Source organism: Panthera uncia, chromosome E3 (genome assembly GCF_023721935.1).
Source record: "Panthera uncia isolate 11264 chromosome E3, Puncia_PCG_1.0, whole genome shotgun sequence".
Taxonomy (NCBI): Eukaryota; Metazoa; Chordata; class Mammalia; order Carnivora; family Felidae; genus Panthera; species Panthera uncia.
Genome location: NC_064815.1, coordinates 7,153,510 through 7,166,282, shown reverse-complemented (window position 1 = coordinate 7,166,282; position 12,773 = coordinate 7,153,510). Strand labels below are relative to the sequence as shown.

General features: G+C 50.3%; 1 protein-coding gene across 1 annotated transcript in view; it reads right to left on the bottom strand.

The window, feature by feature from the left end:
- Positions 1 to 1,811: 1,811 nt before the first annotated feature.
- Positions 1,812 to 12,773, bottom strand: part of BMERB1 (bMERB domain containing 1) — a 63,186-nt gene continuing 52,224 nt past the window's right edge. Inside the window, exons 4-6 of the mRNA XM_049639365.1 lie at positions 6,227 to 6,341; positions 4,877 to 4,959; positions 1,812 to 1,924 (exon numbers count right to left, since the gene is read on the bottom strand). Coding sequence (XP_049495322.1) covers positions 1,812 to 1,924; positions 4,877 to 4,959; positions 6,227 to 6,341 — 311 coding nt within the window. The remainder of the gene's footprint in view (positions 1,925 to 4,876; positions 4,960 to 6,226; positions 6,342 to 12,773) is intronic.

Below are 12,773 nucleotides of genomic sequence, written 5' to 3'. Positions count from 1 at the left end.
AGCGGGGGGGGGGGAGAGAGAGAGAGAGAGAGAGAGAGAGAGAGAGAGAGAGAATCTCAAGCAGACTCCATGCTCAGTGCGTAGCCCTGGGCAGGGCTTGATCCCACCACCCTGGGATCATGACTTGAGCCGAAATCAAGAGTCAGACGCTCAACCAACTGAGCCACCCAGGCACTCTGTGACATCTTGATAAGACTTAAAAAGTAGAAGCAGCCTAAATGTCCAATAGGAAGGAAATGGTTAGATAAAGTCATAGCCACAAGATGGATTACTAAGCAGCCATTGTGAATATTTATGAAGAGCGTTTAATGTTACAAACAGCTTTTAATGCCGTGGGAAAACGATAGTGATAATAATGCTAAATGAGAAAGGAAAACTGGTTATAAATGGTACAATATGATGCCAATCATGGGAACAAGACAAAACAAAAAAGCATAAAAAAAAACAAAAAACAAAAAACCCTGGAAGGAAATCTCCCAAATGTCAGCGTGGTCTCTAGTTGGAAAATTTGTGGGAGATAAAAACAGAAAACAAACAACGTCCTTATCCTTTCTCTACTTTTAAAATGGTTTACTGTGTCCTTGGGTTACTTCCACAATCAAGAAGAAAAGTAAAAACTTTAAAAATGCTGTGTACGTGGTTTCCATTTTTATTTTCTCCGATGGATGATTGCACATCAGCACATCTTGAGTTACGCTAACTACTTTAGGCCGGTCACGACACATACACACACGTACAGAGAGGTCACACGGGCTGTGCCGAGCTGGCTGTAGCAAATGTACATCAAGTTACACAGGTGGAATTATTAGGCTGGTTAAAACACACCACCGAATGATGGGACACGGTTGGGTCAGGCACCTCTCCCGCCCGCCGCTGCTGTTTCCAGAGGTCTGTGTGTTAGGCTGGTGAGTGGCGTCCTGCTGGCAGTCCCTCCGGTGGTCCCCGGTGGGCGGAGAGAGCCTGGGTCAGCATCTGCTCTGGGTCCCCTCCTCATCTGCCCTTGCCTGGTGTCGGAGCCTCTGGCCCTCTGCTACCTCTTTCGAGCACTGGCTGTGCTCCAGCGTGGGCCCTCATCCCCACTGTGCTCCACACATCTGGGGCAGACATCCCCACTGTGCTCCACACATCTGGGGCAGACATCGCAAGGGAAGGAAGAGCCAAGAGCCGGTGAACACACTCCCGATGTGAACCGTGCCCAGACACAGGAAGGGAGGAAGCAGGAGACATAACCACAACACCACACACAAGCTCAATCTTTATGGATGGACCCTCTTGTCTCCAAGACGTCTGGACTATGTGGAGCCCTCCAGAGCACAGCCCCTGGGAGAGGACAGACGGGGGACAGGAGCTGTGCCCATGTGGGGCAGGCCTGACAGCAGAGCTAGGAGGGTGGATGGGGGATGTGTCCAACATGGTGCTAGATTGTTGAAAAGTCACGACTATACACACCTGGGGATCATGCCCCTCTCCCAGTTCATTCGCACAGTGGGTTAGATATAGATAGATAGAAGTGGAGATATACTTTTTCAAGGGAGGGCCTTTCCTGGTGGTTGGATAAACAGTGAGACAGAGTCCTGGGTTTGGCATGCTCTGGGGAGGGCCATGCGACAGTGAGGGACTCCCTATTGCTACACTCTGTACAGGGCGGCCGGGCCCGCCCGCCACGCCCACGGCCCCTGGCGGCAGTCACAGGCTTGCCTTCAACCCCTTCCACCTTGGAGAGCTCTTGGGCCCCAGTGAAATGGGGGCTATGAAGACAAGAGGGTGGGAGGCGGGGTCCCCGCGGCCCCGGGGGCACCCCACACTGGGGGCTACATGATATTGCACTGGGTGGCCCCACAGCAATCCTTGATGAGTGCCAGCCCAGTCTTGGCCACTGTGGGCTTGCTAGGTGGGGGTTCTGCTTTCTTCTCTGCTCGGGAGCCTGCAGCAGGGTAGGGGCATGGAGGGAGAGAGGGAAAGAGGGAGAGAGGAAGAGGTGAGATGAAGAGAGCCCTGACCATCTGCATCCCCTGTCCCATCCCAACTCCTGGCCAGACATTGCTCCACCTCCACAGATCAGGTGTTGTGGAGAGCTGGCATGTGTTTTATATGGTTCCAGTGACTGTTCCCACCTCCCTGTGGGCCCAGTGGTGTTCAGTCCTCAGCTTCCAACCACAGACTTCAGCTCTTATCCTATTTGGTTCTCTGCCAGGTCTAGCACAGGGTCTGGCATTCAAAGTATTTGGTGAATGGACACATGGGAACTTTTGTCCAAGTTGTTTCAATCTGAGGGCTCCTATCTTTCAATTTTGGAAAATGCTCATACATCATTTCAGATACCTCTACCTCTTGTCCGTTATCGCCCCTTCTGAAATGCCTATTAGAAATAACTTGACTTTATTATTCTATCTTCCATGTTTTGGAAGACATTTTCCATCTCTTTGTGTCTTTGTGTTACATGCTAGGTAATTTCCTCAGTTTTGTCTTCCAGTTTACGAATTCTCCCTTCAGCTGTGTTTAACCCATTGAGTTTTTACTTTCATGACCCTAGATGATTTTGTTTAGAAAGCTGAGTTTTTGTAAATCTACCTATTCTTTTTTCATGCAATCCTGCTATTTCATTTTGGGTTTTATCCCTTCTCTTATCTCTCATTATTTTAAATATACTTACTTTATTGTCTCTTTTAGATAGTTTGTTATTTCTGGTTCTTGGGAGGACAGACATTCTCTTGGTGATTCCACTCACAGTGGTTCATTTATTCATGGGCTTTAAATTTTTATTGAGAGCTCATCTTCACGGAGGTTGTTTTATCTATGGGTTACATATTATGGGATACAGAAGGGTCCCTACTGAACAGTATTGCATTTGCTTTGTTGGGATTAGAGGTTTCACTGTTGTTTTTTTCTTTTTTTAAGTTTATTTATTTTGAGAGGAAGAACACAAGTCAGGGAGGGGCAGTCAGAGAGGGAGAGGGAGAATCCCAAGCAGGCTCCAGACGCCAGCTCAGAGACCAATGCAGGGCTCAGACTCACAAACTGCGAGATCATGACCTGAGCCAAAGTCAGATGCTTAACTGACTGAGCCACCCAAGTGCCCCTTCACTGGCTTTACATTAGTTTCAAATTTTCAACTTTGGATCCCAGCACTAGATGAATAGTGTAAATTTGGACATTTGGCCCCTTGCATGGGGTGAAGGCTTGGTGTTTTGATTTCTTGCCAGATTTTTTGCTATCCAGCACCATGTATAGAAGGCAAGTTTCTTTGCTCCTTCTCCACACGGTTAGGTGGAGTTTTTCTAATTTGCCTTTCACGGAAGAGACAGTCCCCTGAGGATGCTGGATTTTGGTAGGGACTATGTGACTTGGGATATTAAGGGCCTGCAGAATGGACCTTCTTCTTTCTTTATTCCCTCACAGTCCACAACCATATTTCATGGGATGTTAATAGCTGGTCAGGAAAAACTGAGTTTGTGGCCATAGTAGATGGTGGAGGCCTTTGGGTTTTGTCTTCCTAGCAAGATTTCCAGTCCTTCACCTCTGATAACAGTACATGTCCCTGTGGCTACAGGAGTGGGCATGCAATGCAGAGCGGGCCAATCACAGCATCCCAGCCTGATACCAGTGATGGCCTAGGAAGTAGGAACACGATCCAAGAAGGGCCAATCAGAATATTCCTCTGAGACTAATGTGTTTGGGTATGAGGAGAAAGAACAGATGGTATTGCTTTGCTGCTCCTAAGTTCTGGTTCTGGAATTCGGGCCCCATGAAGAAGCCTGTGTAATAGGAGAAAATGCAGAGAGGGGCAGAGATAAGAAAAGGCAGGAAAGCGAGGGCATTCTAACAGCATCCAGCCCCTGAAGCCTCCTTTTTGCTAGGGCCAGTTTGAATAGGGCATCTGTTTCTTATAACAGGTCATTGACAGCAGGACCTGTTACCACTTTTATATGCTAATGGACACTGGCACCAGAGGGTCAGATAGGTAGCACTTCCCACACTGATCTCACACGGAACCCTTTTTGCTCTGAGTGTCAACAGAGGCCAGAGCTCCCTGAGCCTCAGCCCCCACCTTTTGGCCTCAGTGGCCACACACTCCTTCTGAGAAACCCACCAAGCCGGGGGAGCCTGGGTGGCTCAGTCGGGTAAGTGTCGGACTTCGGCTCACGTCATGATCTCACAGCTCGCGGGTTCGAGCCCCACATCGGGCTCTGTGCTGACAGCTCAGAGCTGGAGCCCACTTAGGATTCTGTGTCTCCCTCTCTCTGCCTCTCCCCCGCTCAGACTGTCTCTCTTAAAAATATTAATAAACGTTAGGGGCGCCTGGGTGGCTCAGTTGGTTGGGCGTCCGACTTCGGCTCAGGTCATGATCTTGGGGTTTGTGAGTTTGAACCTCACGTCAGGCTCTGTGCTGACAGCTCAGAGCCTGGAGCCTGCTTCGGATTCTGTGTCTGCCTCTCTCTCTGCCCCTCCCCCACTTGCACACTGTCTCTCAAAAATAAATAAAATGTAAAATAAATAAATAAATAAAAATAAATAGACATTAAAAAAAAAAAAGAAATCCATGAAGCCTGTGATTGGTAAGGGGACAGCTGCCATCATGACCAGCTGCACAGTTCGTGCAAAGTGACAATGCGGGGCCCCTTATTCCCAAACTATTAGGAATCTCAAGAGAGCAACAGCAGAACATGAAAGCGAGCACAGCGCCCTCTTCCAGGCATCGGGGCCTGAGCAACCTGACAGCAACCTTGCCCATGAAGCTGGCCCTGCCCACTGCCGTCCTGCACCCAAGGTTGCTCTCTAGATAGCATTTTGTTGTTCCCCCTCTGGCTCCCGGACCTCTTTTAAATCTCCTTTTCTCTTGGATGGGGGGAGGACGAGGAATAACATGTGCACTCACTGGCTGGAGATTTGGTTACTTTATCTAGAGGTTTTAACTTGATTCTCAGGAAATCCGCCATTTCCTTGTCTTCTTCTTGCTCCCTGTGGACATAGGTGTGTAAAGACAAGAGAAGAGTAAAGTAAGCAAGGAAAGCATTAAGGAACCGAGGGAATGAGGCAAGAGGTCAAGTGTGTGAGACCACGTGTCGGGCTTCGTGGCTGGTGCGGGTATGCTGTGTGTTGGGTGTGGCTGGGGCATCTATGTTGCCCTGGGTTCTGTGTGGCGGGTGTGCATATGTTGTTGTGTGTTACGCGTATATGGCGTGTGCATGTTCTGTTTCATGAACTTGCTCAGAAGCACAGACGCTATCAACAACGGAGTAACTGTCTCCCTGGGGCCAAGGTGAGATCCCAGCGCAGAAGCAGGGACATTATAAGACTCAGCCTCTGCTGAGGGTTCTGTGAACTGAGGAACACCCCCTCCTGACCCTGTACCTTTGAGTCACCCTAGACATCTGTGTTCCCATGAAGTTCATGGCCAGAGTCAGAAAGCAAGTCACCTGAACTCTTCCGAGGGTCGCCAGGAACGAAGGCAGCGTTCCTCAGCTTGGCTGAGCCAGGCAAGGTGCATTCCAGGCCTCGGAGGACCCAGGAGGACACAGACAATAAAGGAGTTGCCTTCTGGGTTGAAGGAGGCCCTGTGAGCCTCTCTCCTTGCAGAGGGCTCCAAAGGCCCTGCTCCAGGACAAAAATATTCAAGAATCAGCATTCACATCTTTTCTATGCGGGCCTTGTCAGGGGACTGCAGGTGCACCAGGGCTCCAGCGCCCACAGATTTCCAGAAAAAGTGGCAGGTGCATCTGCAAATAGGAGACTGAGGGCTAGGAAGGGGGCACTGGAGCCACCAAGGGGAGGATAAAGAATGAAGCTGGGAAGTGGAGAGGGCAGGGAAGGAAGCAAGTCAGTACACGGGGCAGGGTTTCTGCAGAAACCCGATGGAAGTTTCCGGAAGGTGCCTTGATGAAAAGTTTGCCTTGGGAGAAAGGTCAGTGAAGAGAATGTGTAGGAAGCTCTGCCATGTGTTATGTGATGTAATTCTTGCCCGGTCACCTCCTCGAATAACACTGACTTAAGACCCAAAGGCCTTTGCAAGACTTTTTTGGAGCTGGATTCCAGTTTCCTTTGAACATGAAACAGGTCCTCAGGCCACAAGGCTGGCGATTCATTTGGATCCAGTGTTTGGGAGCATTTGCTGAGGCCACACCTGTCAGGCCAGACTGGGAGACCCTACAGCAGAAGGTGGGCTTAGGAGGAAGCCGAGGCCTGCGTTCCAGCAGTCTGGTGCGCGGGGACAGGAGCCCACACTCACCTTAGCCGCTCGACCTCCGCATCATCCACCAGAAAGTCTCTCTTCTGCACCAGCTTGTGGATCTTCTGGATTAGCTCATCCTCTCTCTGCTTCTGCAGCTTGGTCTTTTCTTTTTCTGGGAAGGAGAAAACACCGGCAAAGAAAACAGTCGAGTGTCTCTGCTGAAAGCACGTGAGTCCAGGGGCCAGGGTTAGTGACCAACCAGGTCACTCGCTGAGGGAACTTGAAGAAGCAAGGGGACCTCCTCAAGCCTCAGTTTCCTCTCCTGTAAAAACACACGGAGGGGCTTAAATGCAGTGGTGTTAAGTAAATGGCTTAGCAGAGAGCCAGGCCCGTGGTGAGCACTCAGTCAAGGGTAACGGTGCAACGAGTCGGGTCCTGCGCAGGGCAAAGGGGTCGGAGGGCTCGGGCTGGGGTGCGGGAGGGAACGGCTCTACAGCCAGGGCAACCCAGTCTGCAGATGGAAATCATCCACGCTAATGGCATTAGCCCTATCCCAGATACCCAGGGCTAGAAGGCCAAAGAGAAATCCAAAGACCCCAGGGCTGGAGAGGATGACCGAGAAAAGTAGAAGGGTAGCGCAGACTCAGAAGATAAAAAGGAGGGGGCAGCGGATCTACAGGCACCACCCACCTGCCTCCGGGCACCACCCACCTGCCTGCAGGCACCACCCACCTGCCTCTGGGTACCACCCACCTGCCTCCAGGCACCACCCTGTCTCTGGGCACCACCCACCTGCCTCTGGGCACCACCCACCTGCCTGCAGGCACCACCCACCTACCTCTGGGCACCACCCACCTGCCTGCAGGCACCACCCTGTCTCTGGGCACCACCCACCTGCCTCTGGGCACCACCCGCCTGCCTGCAGGCACCACCACTCAACTTGGTGATACGATCTTTGGCTTGCCAACGTCACCCACCTACTTGCCAATGGGAACTGCCAGCCTGCCAGGCTCACCCTGTGCTTCCTGGCACCACACACCTGATCCCTAACATCTCCATGTGCTTACCCACATGACTCTCTGACTCCCTTGTCATCCCCTCCAGCAACCTCCTTAGCCCAGGCCATCTCTTCCTGGACCACGTGTGCCCTCCTAACTGCTCTCCCTGGCCTGTCCCCCACAACATGACTGTGAGCACCCATTGGAGACTCAGACGATCCTGGCTTGACGCCCTAGCTCCCCCTCTTCCTAGCTGTGGGATTCTGGGCATGTTCCTCAACCTCTCTGAGCAGCTAGTCTCTCAACACAGATAATCCTGAAGTTGCTGCAAGTTTTTAAGAGACTTAAACCAAGTAAAATAGGCTCGCTGCCTGGTGTGTAGCAAAGGCTCATGAACAGCCAGCTACTCTTATTATAAGCTGTTATTTTACATCCTCACTGTTGTTTTAATGACTAAATGCCCACTTCTTTAATATGAATTGAATCAGGTACAAAAGAAATAAATACCGATTTAAAGAAGGAAAAGCAAGTCTCACGGCATAAGTGTGCAAATGATAAGCGCTTCATAAATTGCAGCTATTATGTTCGTATTCCCATGAGTTTGTCACGTTCGTTTAATCTGTTTCCCAGCCTGGGCACTACTGATATTTGAGACGGGAGCATCCTTTGTTGCAAGGGCCGTCCTGTGCACTGGAGGGTGTTTAGCAGTGTCCTTGGCCTCCACCCACTAGATGCCGGGAGTACCCCACCCCGGATGTGACACTCAAAATGCCTCTAGGGGGCAAAGTCACCCTGCTTGAGAACCACTGCTTTAATCCTTTCTAACAACCCTACGAAGGAGACGCTATGTTTACGTCGGAGGGGAAAGTGCCACGGCCTCTCCAGCCAGGTCTGCACATCCCCAGCTCTGAGGTAGCAGTGATGGCAGAGATGAGACATCTTGGCTTGTCCCAGAGAGGCCCTCAAGGCAGGGAGGGCCCTGGAGGTCTCCCCAACCAGTCACCTGCACCCACCATGGGGAGCTGGTGAATGATGCAACTCTGGCTGGAGAAGTGTGAATTTCTTGGCCATTCAGTGATCTCTTTCCTCAATACCTTTATTGATGTGTTGCCGGGAGCATTGTCTCCCCTCCTCCCCCCACTACACCCCCCCCCCCCAGCTTAATCCAGCTAGAAACCTGGCTCTGGTCCAGGGAATACACAGAAAGACTCAACAAGGATTCAGGGAAGAGGTGAGGAGGAAATCAGGAGAAGAAAGAAAACTTTAACGTGTGAACTTCTGCCCAAAGACTCGATTTCCTGGGGAATCAATGGGACCAGCGTTAAGGACCTGGGCTCCGTTGCCAACTGGTCTTGTGACCTCCTCAACCTGTGTTTCTCAGCCGGACACTTGATGGCATTTCAGGTGAAATGTGCTCTTCATTGTGGGACTCCCTCTGCGCTGTAGGTTTGAACGTCCCTGGACTCTGCCTACTGACTATCAGTACTAATCTTGTCTTTATTTAAACTTTTGGTATTTTAGGGGGCGCCTGGGTGGCTCAGTCAGCTAAGCATCAGACTCCTGATTTTGGCTCAGGGCGTGGTCTCCCAGATCGAGCCCAGCATCTGACTCTGCACTCACTGTGACCAGCACAGTCGGCTTAGGATTCTTTCTCGCCCTCTCTCTGCCCCTCCCCTGCCTCTTCTCTCTCTCTCAAAATAAATAAACATTAAAAAAAAAAACTTTTGGTATTTTGTTCATCGTGGATTATGTGTGTGTGTATGTGTGTGTGAGTATATTTCGGTATTTTAAATATTGCATTAATATATTATTTGCCCTGATTACTGAATTTTTGTGCTCCAGCTGTCCTCCTTATCCTAGTCTCAGTCCTGGTTAGTTAGGAACCCCAGGGACTATGTGAAACAAAGACCTTGCTCCCACCCATTTCCACCTGTGTTCCAGAGGCTGCCACAGCCCCGACTGGAGCCTCTGTGGCCTGGAGTGGCTCTGGTTGGTCCCGTGCTCACACACTCATATCTCTTTTGCCTCAGTGGCCCCCACATGTTCTGCTGAGCCAATGGTGGGCTCGGAAATCTTTCTTCCCAAGACGAAGAAGGCAACCCACGTTCGACCCATCAGAGTTCTCCTGGGAGGCTGAAAATTAGGACACAGAGCCCTGAGGGTTGGACTTTTGTGTTGGACGATCATGGGAAGGAGACAGGAGTGGCCTTGCTCAGCTCATGTGCTAGAGGGAGAAAATGGAGACTGTGTCCAACATGGCAGGAGAGAGAGAGAGAATGAGACAGACAGAGAGAGACAGGGAGGGAGGGAACATTCCAACAGCTTTCCTGTTTCTGGTTCCAGACCCTTGCGAGGATGGGTGGAGCTTCATGCTGGTATTGGGTTGAATGGTTTCCCACCCACCAAAATGTCATGTCTACCCTGTTTGGAAATAGCATCTTTGGGGCACCTGGGCGGCTCAGTCAGTTGAGTGTCTGACTTCAGCTCAGGTCATGAGATCACGGTTCATGAGTTTGCGCCACATGTCGGGCTCACTACTGTCAGCCTGTCAGTGCAGAGCCCATTTGGGATCCTCTGTCTCTCTCTCTCTCTCTCTCTCTGCCCCTCCCCCACTTGTGATCTCCCCCAAATAAATAAAATATTTAAAGAAATATTTTATAAAAGAAATAGGATCTTTGCAGGTGTCATTAGTTGAGATGAGGTCATACTTATTAGGGTGAGCCCTAAATCCGATGATTGATGTCCTTGTGAGGAGGGGAGAGGACACACAGATGTACAGGGAAGAAGTCATGGGATGACAAAAGCAGAGACAGGATCGAGTCAGCTGCAAGCCGAGGAGCACCAAAGACTGTAGGCAGCCACCAGGAGCTGGAAGATGCAAGGAAGGATTCTCTTCTAGAACCTTCAGAAAAAGCACAGCCCAGCCGATGCTTTGCTTGCGGACTTGCGTCCTCCAAAACTGAGAGAGAATAAATCCATGTTGATTTATGCCACTAAGTTCATGGGAATTTGTTAGGGCGGCCACAGGAAGCTAACACGATGGCCTTGGGCTCCAGGAGCCTCCCTGATCCTTCCAGTAACTGCCCATTTTGTGGTTCCCTAAGCTTGGGTGGGTTTTCTCCGAGGCATATAAAGTGCAACAGCGGACCCAGCCTGGTGGCTCTCCACCCTGGCTGCTCTTCATAATCACATGACGTTTTAAAAAATGACCAATGCCAAAACCCCACACCAACTGAATCGAGTCTCTAGCAGGCGAGCGGTGTCGGGCCATTGCCGTTTTTTCTCCCTTCTTTTGCTGTTTTCTGTTTGAAATTTGACTTCCTGTGGTCCAGTTTTATTGGGATATAACTCACATATACCATCACAGTTCACCCATCGAGATATGCAGCCATCACCACAGCCCATTTTAGAACAGTTTAATCGAGGCGCCTGGGTGGCTCAGTCGGTTAAACGTCTGACTCTTGATTTCGGCTCAGGTCACGATCCCAGGGTCTTGGGATCCGCGTTGGGCTCTGCGCTGACAGCACGGAGCCTGCTTGGGATTCCCTCTCTCCCTCTCTCTCTCTCTGACCCTCCTCCACGTGCGTTCTCTCTCAAAATAAATAAATAAATACATATTTTTGTGAAAGAACAATTTAATCACCTAGAAGAGAAACCCCACACCCACTTGCTGCCACCCCACACGGCCTGGCACCTGTGAGTGCTCCTTAGAGGAATGGTGCCGGAAGGACGACGGGCTCCCGCTGTACCCACCACCAGGAGACCAGGAGTGTATTTAAGGCCCAGAGAAACGAAGGTGCTACATCAAGTTCACCCGTCTGGTCAGCCTGGATTCAAACCCAGACCACGGGACTCTAGTGGTTCTCAGACGGGTGGCAATTTCGCACCTCCCTGCCGGGGTATATCTGGCAGACATTTTTCACTGTCACGACTGCGGGGGAGATGCTACTGGCATCTAGTGGGCAGAGGCCACTGCTAAACATGCTACAGTGCACAGGACAGCGCCCCCCCCCCCCCCCGCCCGGCCCCAGCAAAGAATGGCCCAGCGCCACATGTTCCAAACGAGAAAGCATTTGGAACGGTGTCCTCTTCTACAACGCATTCTGACGGGCTTCCTACTCAGTCGTAGCTGCCACTTAGTGGTACCCGCTGTGTGCCAGGTCCTGTCTGAGTGACCAGAGTAGGGGATCCTTTTCTCTTCCTCAGCGCATGTGCAGGGCTAGCTCGCAGCCTGCGGCAACACAGCGGCTGAGACATACTTACCAGACGGACAGAAGGGCAAACGTACTCAAGTAGAAGCCCATGGGGTGCTTATCCGGCCAGGGCGGCCCCTCCCCAAGGCCAACGCAAGGTTCCTGGGCCAGAGTTGTGTATCTGCCTCCCATACACCTTTCCTGTGCACCTGCCAGACCTTCACACAGGCATAACCCAGCCTGGATGGGCAGGGAAGGCTCTCTTGGGAAATGGAGCCAAATCAACCGTGACCTGAAGGAATTGGTAGAAATGTGTGTGTGTGTGTGTGTGTGTGTGTGTGTGTGTGTGTGTGTGAGTCAGGACTAATTCCATATTCTGAAGCAAAAAGACACTTTCCAACGCAATGCATATCAAAGCAGATATGATAGCATATTAAACAAGTTGTAAAAGAGAATTGGTAAATTTTTTAAAAAATACCACTTTTCCCATTAAATATTTGTGGACTTAGAAAAGACAATCGTGGCTCATAAAACGGTACTTAGGTTACAAGGTAATAGGTTTATTACTGTCATTTTAAAATGAATTAATATATAAATATGTTACAAGGATGGGTAGGAATGTGTTGAGTTACTGACAATAACAACGGGAATAATTTATTAAGCACTTGTTATAGGATGGGAGCTGTGGTTAGCACCGTATATGTTTTTTCCCTCAGTCTATCTCACAATGATCCTATAAAGTAGATACCACTATTGTCCCAGTTGACAGGTGACGAAATCGAGTTTTAGTGGAGTCACTTGCTCAAGGTCATGTCATTAATAATTGACAGATCTAGGTTGAACCCCGAAGTCAGAGCTTGTAAAAATACCACACTCTACCTGCCCCCAAACAGAACAGGAACAATCGTTAATACTTACCGGACTTTTGGGGCGCCTGGGTGGCTCAGTCGGTTAAGCATCTGACTTCGGCTTAGGTCATGATCTCACAGTTCATGAGTTCAAACCTCACATTTGGGCCCTCTGCTGTCAGCATGGAGGTTGCTTCGGGTCCTCTGTCTCCCTCTCTCTCTGCCCCTCCCGCCGCCCCTCTCTCAAAGAAATAAACATTTAAAAAAAAAATACGTACTGGATTCTTAACCTTTGGGCCAGATATGAAGCTAGGCTCGTGGCTTGCAATGTTGTGTGTATCACAATGAGATTTATACCCAGCGAGTTAAGAGCTATACCTACTACTACCCCATTTCCGGAAGAAGGGAAACTGAGCCTCAGATAAAGTGACTTTCCAAGGTCAAAGAGCAGGCCAGAATTAGTACTTGAACCTGGATCCCCCTGATGTGGAGGACTGCACTGCAAGAATGGGGCTGCGGTAGAAGAGACGAACTCTGTCTTCCAGACCCAAGGGGCACCGACAGG